General features: G+C 35.9%; 1 protein-coding gene across 10 annotated transcripts in view; it reads left to right on the top strand.

Moving 5' to 3' along the window:
• The first annotated feature begins 14,117 nt into the window (after positions 1-14,117).
• LOC104029146 (sodium channel protein type 2 subunit alpha) overlaps positions 14,118-17,176 on the top strand; it is a 60,726-nt gene continuing 57,667 nt past the window's right edge. For all 10 annotated transcript variants that reach the window (XM_075710730.1, XM_075710734.1, XM_075710727.1 and 7 more), the window contains exon 1: positions 14,118-14,384. In XM_075710730.1, coding sequence (XP_075566845.1) covers positions 14,118-14,384 — 267 coding nt within the window. The remainder of the gene's footprint in view (positions 14,385-17,176) is intronic.

Below are 17,176 nucleotides of genomic sequence, written 5' to 3'. Positions count from 1 at the left end.
TTAGAAGCAAAAAGGATGCTGGGATGTAAGATCGAACTTTCTGACTGATGGTATCCATTTTCTGCTGCTGCTGACGTTCGCAGCCCTGTATAATTTGCTACATGTATGCTATGTAGTAATTACATTGCTGGAGTCCCACAACTTTTGATGGACCAGAGAACAGCAGATACTAAGAGAGTTTTTTGTACAACGCAAGCAACTTGTGACCTTGTTCTCTAAAGTGCAAATCCTGACCCTTTTTACCCATATGCGGTTCTTGCCCTAAGGTGACAAATGAAAAAATTGCTTGAACCCTGCTTGAGTTAAACCTAAGGGGAAATACATGCAAGTTTCTGATATTTGGTACTTTATTTGTTAAGATTATCTATTTGTTAAACTCTGAAAATTACTATTGTCATTGAAAGTAAGTTTCAGGAAGTTACAGTTACTCCATTCTTTATCAGAAAATTCTAGTTAGAAGTTAGAGACTTAACTTTCAGAAGTCTAATTAGCTTATTTGCCACTCAGTGTAACTATTCGATATTTTTTTACCTTATAGCTGTTAATCAGTAATATATACTGCTGCCATTTGCAAGGAATATTGTTTTTTCACCCTCACTTGAATAAATAAAAGGTTTAAAGTATCGTAATAAAATTGATGCTCACTAGTTCAGACTGCTTACAGAACAAATGTACACACTCGGAGCTATGGCTTCAGTGAGCCCATCAAATCAAGTGCCAACCACCATAAAATCCATCTATAGGAAACTGCACCCTCTTCAGTGGAAAGCTGCTGTTACTCATTACAGCTACCACTCCTGATTAAAAGCTCTGAAGCACATTGCCAATGGCATCTCTCTCTAAGTTTTGTACTGACTGCCCTCCCATAGGACCTTGATATCGGAGCTGGTATCTTAAAACCAGTTCATCTGCTTTCATCAAAATTTTCTTTATGGACAACTGGAAACCCTAGTATATTATTGTGACAGTGTTATTGCTTGATTTTCCTTGTCTTATGATGAGGTAAAGCAGAGGGACTAGGCATAAGAGCAGCTCAGACAGGGACTGTATTACTTCAAAATATAAATACAGAGTAGGAGCACCATATGCTCGAGTAACCATAATGCAAGTGTACTATCACTGTAATTCTAAACAGGAGTAAGCAAGTTAAATTCTAGGTCATGAAAGTATCTGGTCTCTCATTTGTTCATTACCCATCCCAAATGGATTTCTTTTCATTACAATACAAACAAACAAACCAAAACCACCAGCCAACCCACCCCAAAACTGCCATTTCAAATTGTTGCTAAACTTTAAAGTGGTCACCAGTCTTGGTAAGGGCTTCCTACAAAAAATTACAGTTCACTTACTCTACCAACTAAGACAGATCATGAAATGTATTTTACAGTTAAAAATGCAACTAAAAAGTTAAAATTTAATTGAAGAGCTTAAGCTTTTATGATGCTCTTCCACATGTAAAGACCTTAAGGAAAAGGTTATTTATGCTCAGATTAATTATTTGTCATTCATTCTTTATTGTTATTGATCTCTTCTTACTGAGTAGTTTTACTTAGGCAAGTGTAATCATAGAGCTACCATGTGCACAGGCCCCTTTTTCAACCTGGAATTGTTTTTCCTGCTACTTCTCTGGATTCCTGACTTGATCCGTCAACTTGCTGGATGTCATATATTCTTATCAAATGATCACGTTTTGAATATATATACATTGACTGTGTAGTCCATATGCAGTGAGTCTGGCACATCCCGGATATATTGACTGCATACATGCTGTATTGTTGAGCTACCTGCTCAGCAAAACTGATGTGTTTCACATGTGTTGAAGTTACTACATATGTATAGATCAGCTGAACAGCACATACAGCTGACTCACTACAACTGCACTGCATCAAGCACGTCCTCATATTCTTTGCAGGATTTCCTGAATGAAAGTATGAGGGACACTAGTAAGTCTGAAAGGATATCACAGATGCCAATATGGAAAATGTCTTGGAGGAGTATCAGTACTGTTGGCTCTGTGATCCCCTTTACTATACCCCAGTATAACCACTTAACAGGAAGATCTTTGGCTAGAGATACATAGCAGGCAATTTCCATTTATAGATGATTTATGCTTAAATTAGAGATTGCTAATTAAATAATAGGCCCTCCTTTTTCATATGAGAGGGGAGCAATGTTTCTGGTCTTTTAGTATAATTTATTTTAAGAACAATGTGAAGTGAAAAACTTCCTTTTATATGTGTGTGTGAAATTTGTGGCTAGCACAAATAGTTGCATGATCTGCTTAACCACAAAATACTATTATGTATGATTATATATAGGTTTCTAAAAAGTTACAAGCTTGTACTCAAAATCACTACAGAAATGCAGGTGAAGAACTAAAATGAGTAAGGAATAAAAGGAAATTAATTGTTCACAGGAAAAATAGTTCCTTTTATATATGTCTACACAGCACTATGTGGCCTGGCTACTGTGTTCATTGAGAAAAAAACTGCCATAATGTCTCATAAATCATGTCTTTTGACTGTCTGGTAGTCCTGGGATAAAAGCAGAGATTTTCTGAGGCCATGTAGCCTGAATCTGGGCCCACATGTCCCAAATTCATGCCTACATTGGTTCGAGTCTCCTGAAAAGTCTGCCCTTTGTTATGTGCTATTGTACTATCTTTTAATATTTGGACACACTGAGGAATTCCAAATTTATGTTGGTTAAAAATATACTCTCACAAAACCAAAGCTCTTTGTCTAATTTTAAATATGTCCAAATAAAAAGTTTTCAGATGTTAAAATGAATGCACTTTCTTCGCAAACAACTCACTGTCTTCTCAAAAGCCAGTCATGCAGTACAACTGTGTAACTGTACCAAGACTTTGATACAAGAGTATTTTTATCCCTTTTTATTAATATTTGAAATACATGTGTGGTGATCTTGGAAACCTGAAGGTGAATTCGCCTCTGTCCCACCTAAAACCATGGGATTTTTTTTCTCAGATGCAGTTAACATGATGCCAACTAGATTTCCTTGAGCACCGAGATTTCTCTACAGTTACCAGTGTTAAGAGCATTTACTTTTGAATGGATATGTGATTGTGCAGTGGTTAAGTAATAAGGGTCAAGCTGGTAGACTACAAAATTAGGACATTATGTCATAGGATTGAAGAAGCCTTATACATTTTGTAAAAGTTAACCTAACTTCACAAAGAGACTTTTAACCATAGATAAATTGTTCTTATTTGAACAGATATTTGAGTGTGTTCTCCATTGAAAAGCACTCTTTAGATGAAAAGAATTCCCTAAATCTAAACTGTGTCCAAAAATTAATGTTTCCTGTGATAACTTCTATGTTACACAGAGAGCACTTTTAAATGAGTGAAGGCATATGCCTAACTTGCACTCTTGCACCCTAACAAGGAGCAAAGCAAATTCCACTCATCACAAACAGCTTTGAATCTTTTTTTTAAAATTCTGTTTCACTTTATTTTAACTTAAAGCCCAATCATCTGTAAAACTTGTGTACGACAGATAAAAGCAAAAGTGCTAGGGTTTACAGTAAGAGAGACAATCTATTTATGATGTTATTTTAGGTCTAAGTGAAATAAACTTGATGGCAGAAATAAGTAGTTAATCTCAAAAGGGCCCAAGCATCCAAGGTGAGATTGAACTGAAAAAATAGAGAGGGCAATCCTAATGTTTACTTCCATTCAGGTGAAATGTCTGAAGAAAAGCCTGTCACTAATATTTAAGGCAATAATGTTTATATGAAAAAGTCTGACCTGAGACAAAAGTTCAGACCAAAAGCAATATAAAAAAAAATTCAACCTGTGTTAGGAAGCAATTTCTTCCTACTGAGTGAAGCTGTAACAGAGTATTAAAGGAGTTTTCCTGAAAGGTTTTTACTAACACCAGTCTAAGTTACTTGCCATGTAATTCTTACATATCAAGTTGCTTTAGTTTGTGTTATAATAGGAAGAATACTAGAATTCTGGTAGCTGCTGTAACACTAGCTATTATTCTGTAGTGTATATTAATTAAAGATAAAGGCCTCTAATTAGTACAATATTTAGTTGATATGCTTTAATTTCCACATTACAAGAGACAACTTTTAAAGAGGTGGTAGAACTTGTACCTCATAGGCTTTGCTCCTTTGGATTTATTACACACATATAGTGACTACATCAAAATATTCTTTCCATAATCCATTCAGAAAACATTCCAAACTTAGGGCTTGGTTAAGTTTTATTAGGCACTTCCATGATGCCTGAATGAACGCCTTGAAAAAATCCATGTACGTTTTTCATAGGCTGTGTTAAACCACAGGGATAAAGCACTCTATTTTCATGCTGACTTTCTGTGCATTTTCCTCCTTGTGTAGTTACGATCGCATTCAGCTGAGAATTGTATGTAAGCCTCTCAGCCAGAAGTTCCAATTTTTTCCTTTCAGTTTCCTAGACAACTGTCGAAGTCTAAATACAATCCATTAATCTTGTGTTATACAAAGTTTATTCTTTCATATTTAGTATTGATTAGTTCCTGGGACTTAGTAAGGCTACGAAAGTGTGTGTTCCAGCTGCATGGTTCTTAATGATTCAGTTAATTTTCTGAGTTTAGTTTGGCATTTCTTTTAGGTTCATAAGCCATATTTTGTGTTGCAAATGCATTTTCATAAGTTTCCCTAGAAAAATTTAGAAAAGAGCATTACTTTACAAACAGAGCTTGCTTTTTTTTTTTTAAACAAAGCGAAATAGATACTGCAGTGTATTTAGATACTGCTAACTGATATTTTATTGTGACTTCTTTAACACCTCCACAGTGGATACTGGTATATATTCCAGCGTTCTACTTGTCAGCACATTTAAATTTTGAGTAAAAAAAGGATTAGGAATTAGTTGAATCTAGAGTATGGGGAACATACAACAAATAATACTGAATCTGGACAAGTAGTTTTGTGAATAATGCTGTTTCTTGTTCATCTAAAATTGGGTTAAGATATTTTTATAATAACTTAACGCTTCAAATATCCCTATAGTTGCCCAAGATTTCCATTCATTGTCTGGCATTTCTCTCTAACATGAGATTTCACTTAGTCAAAGCCATGACTGGTGTATCATCCTATAATGGTCTTTATAAGAGTGTCTAATTTTGAATAGCCCCACTTCTTTTCTAAATCACATTTCAGATGGAATCAACACATTTTGCCATGGGACAGTGTGACAATAATACGCAACTATCTTTTCCAGCTCATTATTACATTGAAAGGGAGCTTAAGTGCATGAGGATATAGTTTGAAACTTTTTTTGAAGCAATATCATGTCTTGGAATTTGAAGGATATTACAACCAGTCTTAAAATAAATGCTGATGCCATGTAGGCAGAAGAGTTCAGGAACGAGTCCCACAGGAAAGAATATGTATAGTCTGTCCATCAGGAATCACCTCTGACTAGGCCTGATACTTTACCTATGATTCACTCTTGGAAGCTGAATCAGGATAATGTACCCCAAATAAAAATTATTTTGGTCAACATGATATCAGTCAAAATAATTCTCTATCATCACCTTCAGCTACAGTAAAACTGTAGAATCTGGACCTGCCTATGAAAATTTCTAGCCTTGTGGTGAGAGCCAAAGACAACAGATCAAAAAAAAAAAGTAAAACTTTTTTTCAGTGTGTTGCAAATATCTGCATAATACAGAAAAAAAAGATGCTTAAAACTATATGAGATGAGTTATTAATTGAAATTCTGTAATTAAATTACTCTGACATGGCCTAGGCCTATTATAAATTCAGGACAAAAGGCTCACAATTCTGCCAACATCCTTCCTTCAATTTTTGCTGTGACTACCACTGATACTACTATACTACCTTGATATATAGCATTAGTAGATACAAAGCTGCATCCCTTATCCATTGGAGATACAGAGGATATAACAAACAGGGAGATGGATACTAGGCGATAGGGTTACATGTGAAAAAAGGTTCTCTGTGACTGCCTTGTCCTCTAATTCAAAATACAGATTTATTGAAATTACCTGCAATGCTAGTGTTATTAACAATTTTCACATTAAAGATTAATCCCTCAACACACATTAAAGATTAATCCCTCAACACACATTAAAGATGATTTCCTCAATATTTTGTAAATGGGCAAATATTTTAACAACTGGATTGAAGCTACACCCCCTCTTTTGAAAAGAAATGTCATATGAATGCTTAGTATTAGTGATTAGTCTTTTATTAGGAAGCTATAGTACCCCTTTCATATTATTTTAAAGCCTGCAAGCAACAGCGCTTGCTTACACATTTTGCTTATTTGCAGTGTATCTGACCATGAGATCAGATTTCAGCCACACCGCTACTTCACAGGCAGAATCCAGATGCACGCAATAGGCAAAAGGATGGGGAAGTCCCCTATGTGCCCCCAAGGAAAGCTGCATTCGGTGGAAAATATGCATTGGTGGATAAGTATCATCGGTGGCAGTATGAGAGTCATGAACCCCTGAGGGTAGTAGTACTGGAGACCCAGCTTTCAGATGCCTTCGGTGGAGCCTCTCCAGTAGTGACTCACCACAGTAAGATGCGCTGAATCAGTCCCTTACTCAAAAGGACCAGGACATTGGAAGAGTTTGTGGTTAGCAATCGTCGGAATGACTTTATGTTATTAAACAATTAGAAGCTCTAACTGTGGTATCACTTATTGTATCTTTGTGAAAATGTAATTCCAGATTAATAGTAACTAGTATTAGGTAAATTCTAGGTTAGTATTTTAAATATATTTCCTGTAGGAGTACTTGGAAGTCTTCTGTCTTTATAAAGAAGAGAAACAGTGGCCTAGTAGAAAGCTTTCACTTTCTGTTTTCTCACCTTCTGTGTTCTCTTTGACCCAATCTGTGTCTACACAGATTTTCTTTATTTTATCTACAGAGTTTCTACAGTGGCTGCTCATTCTCACTACATTTGGAGAAAAGTATTATTAAGGGCTGCTTTGGGAGGACCAGACATCCCAAAGAGAGGGATGCCTTCTTTTTCTTTTCTTTTCTAGGAATAAAAACAAAGTAACAACATAAAAAGTACAAAAGAGACAGAAATATATCTAGTTCAAATGAGAATAAATGCCTCAAAGACATCTAATCTCAATCTCAGTGGCTGAAGACTAAAGTTTGCAAGCTGTAAGTAGACTATTTACATTTAATGCACTAGATACTCAGATTATTAAACTTTTAAAGACTGAGGAAGCCATAGCCAACCTTTGGTCAGCTCTTGTAATGATGCAATCTTTAAATTGAAGAAACTGGAGAAGAAATTATCATTTTCTGCTATTACATTTCTTGAGATGGAAGAAAAATTCTGTTACACAAAGAAAAACACTTATACCAGCATTCTCTAAGATAAATAGCATGCAGAAGTCTCCGTATTTTCATGCAAATATGGACTGAATTAACTTCTGTTCCTGGTTAAAGACAGTAAATCCAGTGTGGAGTAATGATACACTGTGCAGTTCCCTAAGTGACACAGGAGAACACTCCTGTTAGCCTGGGAACAGTTATCCTGTGTCTACTAAAGACTGTACTAGTCATGCACTAATCTCAACAAGACCAAATTTTCCCTTTTAGTTAAAGCATGCAGGTAAAAGAATGAATGGAATTTTTGAAACTCATATCACTTAACGGATATTCTTAAACGTACTTTCGGTCTGTGTTAGGTTTTGCGGACTAACCCATGTTCCATCGTGCTTTTCCTACATCTCTTTGCTCTTAGGTTGGAAAAATGTGTCTATATGAATATGTACTTATCTTTGTCTACTGCAATTAATTTTGAGATGCTTTGGACACAGGAACAAAGAATGAGAAAGTCTTGAAGAAACTTCAGTCTTGAAGAAGCTTCAGCTCCCAAGGAGAAACTTTTCTTACCAATTCCATTTTCTGCTAGAAGTGCGGCCTTTTTGTTTTCATGATAGCAAAAGATACAGTGGCTATATTCTGAGATTTGGGATTTCTTAGAAAAATAAAGGTAAGACCGTCTTTTCAGCCAGAAATAATGTTTCACTTCATAAGATGGCCATTTGATATAGTGCTGTATATCTTCACTAAAATATCAGTGGGAAAATCAAACTAACAACTTTAATGAGGTCTAGCTGTAGAAATTTGTGTTACATGTATTGTAGCTATTTTCCATTAGAATGTAAGGCTCTTTAACATTGGAAGGTATCTGCAAAATATCAATTAAGTACTGTATTCCAACTAGGTTGATGGGCTAAGAAAGAGACCCTTCCTCTTCCTCTTAAATTGCATATGGTTTTCATTTGGCCTTCTTCAGGTTTCTCCAATGCTTCCAGTATTCACACTTGATCCCTTTTCACACCTTCTCAGAGGCAACTTATGGTGTTAAAGAAAATATAAGGCAGGCGTGCATTTAAAGAATTCTTAGAGGTTTTTGTCAAATTTTATAAATAAATAGGTCAAATGATTTATTTTGGGGGTTCTACAACATGAAGGTACGTATCTGAGGAATCCAGGTTCATTTCTTTACATAACCTACCTATTTTTGATTACTCAGTTTACTAGATACAGCATATGTTAGCCTTGATGTAAGAATCATAAGCCACTATTTCCACTCTTAGGCAAGAGGAGAGAAGAAATAGGAACAAATTAATTCAAAAGCAAATGTTGTAGTGAGGTAGAGAGGGAAGAAAAGAGATGAGTGTGGAATGGCAATGGGCACAAACAGGCAAATAAGCTGGGGGAAGGACTGTCCATAGCAATGTCTTGGTGAGAGAGAGCAGTATCCAAAGGTATTCCAAGAAGCAGCTTCTGATCGTTCAGACAGGTCTGAGATTGCTTTCCATCTCTAATCTAGTCTGGTTCGGGTGTTTTCCCACCTGCCTAGTCTTTTACCATGAATCTCATGCATTATATTCTGCACAGATTTCCAAACTCTTACAGTACTTTCTTTTGTTGAGGTTGGGGTTCTTAAGATTTAGTTAATGTGCTTTCACACCTTATTGCAAGTCATTACTGAGGACATTAAATAAAATTGCATGTAACATGCTTTAAGTACCACATTAGTATTAATTCATTAGTATTTCCTGTATTTACTGTTCTTCAGTCAGGTTTCAGGCAATGTGAACTGCCAATTCATATTCAGCCACTTATCACTATCCCATTCTAAATCTTTTTAAAGTAAGGTTTTAGTAAGAAAGTAGTATTTCTGTTACATACCTGTATTAGTTGATTTTGTATTCTCATAACAAGTAAGTATTTTTGTCTTCTGTGATACTAATTTTATTAATAAATACTTGGTGGTGATTTCATTATTTTTATTTTGAATAGTTAAGTAACACTAATGCCTACAGGCTACTGAGGCTGACTATACAAATCCAGACAAAAATTATAGTTATTGCTATAGATAAATTATAATCTAAGGAAAATGACACAATAGATGAATGATATATGTTGGAAGGAATGGAAGAAAATGAAAACAGATCTTACACATTAGTCAATTGGGACCTGTAAACACAAATTATCAAGCTTAAATTAGTAGATTACAGTTTAAAGAAGAGCAGGTTCTGAGCAGGTGTTAAATGCTGGAGGCTGTTTTCAGCTTTGAGGAAGTCACTCCTTTCCTTGAAAATACCTACTTTTGTGGAACCAACATTCATGGATTCCTTGGCTTAGGAATCATGGATAGTTTTCATCAGATATCTCTTTAGATATCTCAATTAACTCTGCATTACATTGCATTTCCCAATTTGAATTACAGCAGTGACATTTTGGGGCTCTTTTTTTTCTTTTTGGAGTTCTGTTTCTTATTCAAATATTTTAAAGCAGTTAAAATTTGTGTAAAGATGCCAGGAAAACCAAGGTAAATATCAGTTATGAAAATATAATAATCTATAACTGTAAAAAAATACTTCAAAGCATTTCAGCAGATAAGAGGATAGGTTTCTCTTTGTGAAAGTAGCCTCTGTGCACAAATGCCATGAGAAATGTCAATAAAAATATTTCATTTTAGATCATCTTCACAACAAACTAATATTCATCTGTCCTTTTATTTTTAGGATAAATTGAATGCAGCATTACCCAATTTGGAATTCTATCAGAGCATAGTAACTTAAACATAACTTCACTTCACTTCCAGAAAAATAATACCTGCATTTTGCAAAGCAACTTCCCAAATACTAGGAGAGGGAGTTAAGATGACTCCTTTCTGTAGACTCTTCCTGCATACACTCCCTCTGTATTATTAGTCCCAAATGACAGCCTCTCAAATAAAAGATTAGCATAAGAAAATGATGATATTTGGTTATTTTACAAATTCCATTTGCTAGCCTCGCGCTTACTCCAACTCTAATCAAATGCATGTTTCTGTGCCAGTGTTTCACTTTTAATGGAATGAAAATTTTGGTAGTCAGCTTTTTCAAGGTTTTAGCAGGAAAATAATTCTGATGCCAGTATGGTAAAAGCAAAAAAAAAAAAAGAAAACAAACCCAAACCTAGTCCATAAGAAACACTGCAAGGTTTGTTATTTCTCCACTTTGAAAATTTCGAAGGGTGCATGTTGATTGTTTCATGCAGAATGCAAATAACCTGTTAGACAACTTGATGATTTTAATAAATAATCATAGTATCTGCCTGGTTCTTACAGTGATACTTTCACTTTTACCATTTGCCTGATTTAAGATATCATAAGAATAGATACTTCAGGCCACTACTTCTGTCTTTTTCAGAGACAAATTTGAATTGTTAGCACAGATATTTCACTTACTTTCTGAGTCATCTTCTGTGTAAATGATAATTATATTCAAAAATAAAATTTAACAAGTTATCCATAGACACAATATAATTAACTGAAATATGCATAAAACTAAGAACATACGGATACCGTTTATTTTTCAGTCTTACTCTTTAAAAGAAGGGACTGAAGGAAAACTGGATAAGGATTTATGGATTGCAATGCTCAAATACAACTAAATGGATTTATTTAGCAAAAGCATGTCTTTAATAAATTGGAGCTTATTTTTTCTAATGAAATCTATTGAATTGTAGACCATTATACATATGGTATCTAGGCCCAGATTGTATTTCAAATACTTGAAATTCTTTTTGCTGAGCAGCATCAGGTACTGAGGGGCCTGGACCACTCAGATCTTACATGTATTTTTGAGACTATTCCTTTAAAGATAGTTTTTTTAATGAAAGCTATTCTGAAATGATTAGATAGACAAAATTCTTTGTTTGTCTGAATTCTGCCCAGTATCATTCATATCCTGGCAGCTTAGTCACAGGATAACAAGCAGTTTTAAAGCCAGTGAAGGAAGAAGAGGGAAGCTATCACTAAAACCAAATGGTTCATAGTTCAAGGGTTGCTAAGAGCTTGTTAGGGCTCAGTGTGGGGAACAGAATTACTTTTATTTCATTGTTCTATTAAACTACTGCATGTATAGCAACAGTAATCAAACCCATATTTCTTCTACGTTGTTCTATTAAGCTCTGTAGTCAGAATGAAAACGTGGGGTATATTTAGTATAGGAAAAAACCTTTTTGTGTAATAGCAGCAGCCAGGAAAGATGTAACTGCACTAGACAGTAGTGGAGGCAGGACTCAAGTGATGTTTCCAACTTGTCAAGAAAACTTTTTTCAAGCATGTTTTATGACTGACTGAGAAATACAGCAAAACCCCAAGTCTGATAATATTACTTTTCCCAGTCATTCATTGTATCCTTTGTGGACTTCTAGCAGTACAAACACATATATTTCTAGTGAGGACAATCTATTTTGTTACAGCATTCGTAACCATAACTGTTAACAGGATGAAAAGCAGCCTAACCAAATGCACTGAACTATAAAGAGAAGATGGACCCACTGATGACTCTAGGAAGTTACATCTTTTAAGACTAGTTTCATAGAAAAGGCACCTAGGTCAACAACCTGAATCACAGACCTGTAAATGTGTAAAAAAAGGAATCAATTATTCAGAAAGACCAAAGGGAAACCTCAAACATCTTAGTTTATTAATCTGTGTGGGCTAAAGCAATAATCAAAGGAGTGTGGACTGTATCCAGAGAATGTGTGTGCTTTTAATTCTCAAATAAAGGACAATTTTGAGTTTAGGACCCTTCACATTAATAAAAAACAAGTATCAGCAAAGGCTTCCATCTTGCACAAACTAAAGTTAGTGGCAGAAGTTTCAGTATAGCAACATGTGATAAGGTTGCCTACTGGAGACTCTGGCTGGCTTAACAATTTATTTTTCAATTTATACTGCATCAGTACCTCCATCCCCTCCAGGATCTCTGTGACTCTACACATTACATTAACTCACAGTTCTCCAGGATAGTCCTTGAGAAAATCTTTCTCCATGTCTACATTACAGTATATTTTATTTGTGAATTTATGGTCAGGTACCTCGGTTCTGGTCTTGTGTTACTTAGATGCTTGGTGCTATAATCTACCAACTAAATTATTTCAGTGATGTCAGTGCTGATTGTACATACTGATGCTGTGCTGTGATCCCACTCCGGAGATAAAGACTTGAGGTGGCACAGGAACAGGTTTACCCACAATGTCATTGGATTGGTAATTCAGATTTAGGAAAATGTAGTCTTATTTCTTTCCTCCAGTCTTCTATTGTAGATTCTTCAAGCACTTTTTAAAATCCCCCCCTACCGTTGTACAGGATTTTATTTTTTGGGGGGTAATTTGAAAAGGAATCCATTTTTTCATAAGATCATTACTATGGCACTTTGTGTATGTGTGCGCACACACGATTTCTGCAAACTACTCCAGACAGGCAAAAAGCTTTAGGAGAAAGACTATTGAATGAATGCAGATGAATACAATATTATGTCTCAAATCTAGACGTGGCAACTCCAGAATACAGGTGTTGCACATTCATGAGGTAACGTAGGGAAGGCTACCTGGCTTCATATACAGAAAACATAATTAGAACTCATTTTAGTGAAACTCACTCTTAAAAATTGGTTTTCATAATTAAAATTATTACTACACTATGCTACAAACTTTTGCAAAGTAGACATCAAATAAGGCTATCATTTCTTACTTGGTGGCACTGCTCCTTAACCAGACCTGCCTGCCTTCTGCCATTCCCTCCCTCCAGCCATTCAGACCTCTCCACTGTGCTGTACAGTGCATCAGTTTAAGCAACTGGTCCTGCTGCAGAAGAACTGGGAAGAAAGAAAAGAACATTCTTTATGAAGCACTGCAGGGCTTCATAAAGAGACATGTTCTACAGTGGAGAGTTAGGTGCAGATATCAGGAAAAAGCAGCAGGGACTACATCAGCCAGCACTGGCACCAAAGACATTCATAGGGAACCAGAGTCTTAAATGTCAAACTAGTTTTAGTCTGAAATAATGTTATGACACTTGCCTTGCAAAAAATCAGGAGCAGCATTCTTTTCCCACATCGTCTTGATTGTACATCCTGTTTCCTTTTACTTAAAGGGCTTGTGGTTTTGATTCACAGCTCACAGACAGTCAATAAATGCAACCTAACCTGCTTTGGTATCTAACATTAACCTTCAGCACAGTAAACTGTCAGTAAGAAAGTGCTTGTTCCTCCCATAATTCAGTTGCTGTCATTTAAACAGCTTTAATTGTACAAAAACTTCTTTTTCATTTAATGAAAGTATTTACTTTTATAAAGTTGGATTACTGATACTTGAAAAAATATGGGAAGATAAAATGTATTAACTGGTAAAATATAGGTTCACAATTTTCAAAAGTACTTCATAAAATACGCATTTATACTTGCCATTAAAAAAAGATATGCTGTTAAAAAACTTGTAGCGGTATTTTGCTCTAACTGGGAGAGTCTAAGGACATAGACAAAGCAGTGTTCGTGGGCAGAAGTAGTGTCTTTTTCTAGACCAGTAGGAAAAAGCTGAAAAATAATTTATAAAATATCTAAATAAACTCTGAGCAGTTGCTTTTAACTTTTATTCAGCTTTGAAACATGCTGCTTCTATTTCCAGGCCTGGAAAGCATTTCTGAGCAAATGTTGGGGTTTTTTCTGTTGGTACAATCTAGTTTTCCTAAATTATCTATTTTTTTTTATAGGTCATTCTTATGCAAGAGGCTAAAAGTTATTAAATTTGCAGGATGAAAACATGGCACAGGCACTGCTGGTACCACCAGGACCTGAAAGCTTCCGCTATTTTACTAGAGATTCTCTCGCAGCTATTGAAAAGCGTTCTGCAGAAGAAAAAGCTAAAAAGCCCAAGCAAGAACATACAGATGATGACGATGAAAATGGTCCAAAACCAAACAGTGACTTGGAGGCAGGAAAGACACTGCCATTTATTTATGGTGACATACCTCCAGGAATGGTATCTGAACCTTTGGAAGACCTGGACCCATATTATATCAATAAAAAAGTGAGTTAATAATCTTTTGCACAAAATAGAATATAATTTGCTACATTGGAAAAGTTTAATAACAAACATGATGGTTAGAGCCATCAAGCCACTCAATACACAGAGACACCCTTTGATCTAACATAACTGATTTATGCTCTTCTATATTGTAAATCCTTCAACTTCTGTTGAGTTACTTGTTATTTACCTCAGTGCAAGGAAGATATAGCTTCCTTGAGCTTGCCTGAACTTGAGAACATGACTGAATTTTCCTGATTTCAATGTAGCAGTAAGAGTGGATATGACAAACAAGGTGTTTCAAGCATGATTTTGAAGTGGAGATGGTTGTAGATAAGTGGGTAGCATCCATCCAAGTTAGTGAGATAAAGGACGGTAACCGTACTCTTTGCTTCTGTTATAACTATATAGCAGATGTAAACATATCTATATATGTATGTATAAAATATATCTATATATATATGTAGCATATAGAGACTCTGTGTAAATCTTGGGTCATATAAAACTACCACAATGAAAACTGTTGCTTGAGGTGCTTGGGATTGCTATGATAGTTCTCTGCTGCACAGCTGTCAATTAGAAGTCTGTGGCAGAGACCATGGAAAAGCTAGGTTTTGAGCAAAGAACTGGAAAAAGACAGTTTTGTTGTTCTGAAGATTAATTGAGAGTTTTCATGCAGAAAGCAGAGCGAAGAGCTACGTGTTGTGAGAGAAAAGTAATGTGCCTGAGTTACATGTGTGAGGCTATAACACAATTGGACCCTAAGTAGCACGGCTGTGCTCCATGAAGAATTTAAACTCCTAAAAGAGGTGTACCTCCCCTTCTTGATTTGCAGTCATACAAAGTCCTAATTTTCACATGATCCACAAGCCAGGGACTTGGAGATAGAAAGGCTAGTTCAAACAGATCCATTCAAGTAAAAACTTTGCTCCTTGACCTTTTTAAAAGTCAGGATCTGTAGTAGGGTATATGGGTTTTGGTCTTGTAGCAACGATACGTACAATCTGGGAACAGACTACCATTATATGACTTAAGAGAAAGACAAGGAACAAACAAGTATATCTCCATAGCTGGGATTAGTTGTAGATGGTGTTATATTCCTCCAGGATCTGAAATAGTCCAGCCTGGGAATAGTTAAAAATACCTTATGTCCTGCACAGGTTAGTAAAAGGTATAGCTGACAGTAAGAGCAGGTTCTCCTCTGCATTCTCTATGTGCTTATTTCTGCATGCTCCTTTAGCAGCATCAAGGTGTTCTCCCAGTTCCTGATAGACCTGCGAGGTGTTGTGGATAAGGAGAGTGAAGGAAGATGAAGCTGTGGATAATAACTGTAAATTCGAAAATGCAGAAGGTGTTTTATGGACAAGTGCTTCGGATTATCTTTCCTTGTCTCTCTGAAACAGAGAAGGAAATGGACACGGTTGCTCTGATGACGGCGTGAGGTATTCCAGGCTGCCATCCAGAGAAGAAACTTGATATTGAGCAACTATAAAAAAAGGAAGACCTAAAATATTTTAAACTGTAAAGAAAGTTATTTTGTTTGTTAGGAACAAATCACGCCAATAGTGCTCTCCATTTTGTTGCTAAATTTGTGGTTGCCTTTGGTTGGCAAAACTGTTTTAAAAATTATGGCTTCAGTAACAGGACTGAAAAATAAAGCATAATCCATATGCAATTGCATAACCGAACAGTTGCAGAAGTTAAATAAACAGCGCTGTAGATAATACAAATATTAACACTATTAAGGAAATTTAAAGAAATGAAAGCTCAAAGATGAGCGTTGCCAAGGGTTATTTTCATTTATATAGTTTTGGTTATATCAACAGTTCCATGCAGATTCTTACTTACAATATCATTGTGTGTACTAAGCCCTTTTCTTGACTATCTGCAAAACAATTCAGGAATAAAGTTGCATAAGTAAGATCAGGACTGAAGTTTTCTAAGCAAGTCTTCTACAAATGAAGTATCAGAAAATCTGAGAAGTACTAAAGTACACTTTCTAACCTCCAGTGATCAGAAAAAGTAGTCAGATTTTTTTGAAAAGAAGTGTAAAAACTCAGGCTACTGATGGACTTGTTAGTCTATGAGAGTAATTAGTAAACTGCAGAATCTTTTGTCACAGGTGACATCTGTATTTATGTTACGCACCAGCCTAATGCGCTCAACAGAAAACAAATGGACATCTTAAATGATGAACTAGAATTAGTCATCCCTCCTCCAGTTTATAGCAGAAACTACTCTTAATTAAAGACTTGTCAATGCAGAGAAAATCATACGTGAACTGGAGTCTGTCTTCAGGCCTTGCTGCAGCAGTGACCTTGGGACAGGCAACATCTTCCTACCATTTCTAGCTGGGTGAAGAACTGTAGGGCAGAGAGAAATGCCAAGGAATGTGAGTCCATTCTCGTCATCCTCAGTGCTACACTTGATGTTATTTGTGAACAGGCACCGGCAACACGTCTTTACCTGTCATCTTTTCCACTGTAGAGCGGTTTGCTTTCTCTCCCAGAAGCGGCTGACCAGATAGGCAGTAAAGGCCACAGAGAGGGCACCATTTTTCTGATCTGCAGCCAAGGTTTTACAGAGAATGGAAATCAACGTGGAGAACAGCGATACTATATAGCTCTGCTGAGAGCGTAACAAAGACTCTATTATGGTAGCACAAAGCAGAGCCATTACCATCGACAAAGAGCAAAGGAATGAAGAATAGTCATGTCCTGAAGAAATTTCAAACAGCACCAAAGATGCAAGTAAACCTCACACACAAATACACTTGGAATAAAAATGAAAACACT

This window comes from Pelecanus crispus, chromosome 5 (genome assembly GCF_030463565.1).
Source record: "Pelecanus crispus isolate bPelCri1 chromosome 5, bPelCri1.pri, whole genome shotgun sequence".
NCBI lineage: Eukaryota > Metazoa > Chordata > Aves > Pelecaniformes > Pelecanidae > Pelecanus > Pelecanus crispus.
Note: the sequence above shows the minus strand (reverse complement) of the source record. Positions and strands in the feature narration are given on the sequence as shown.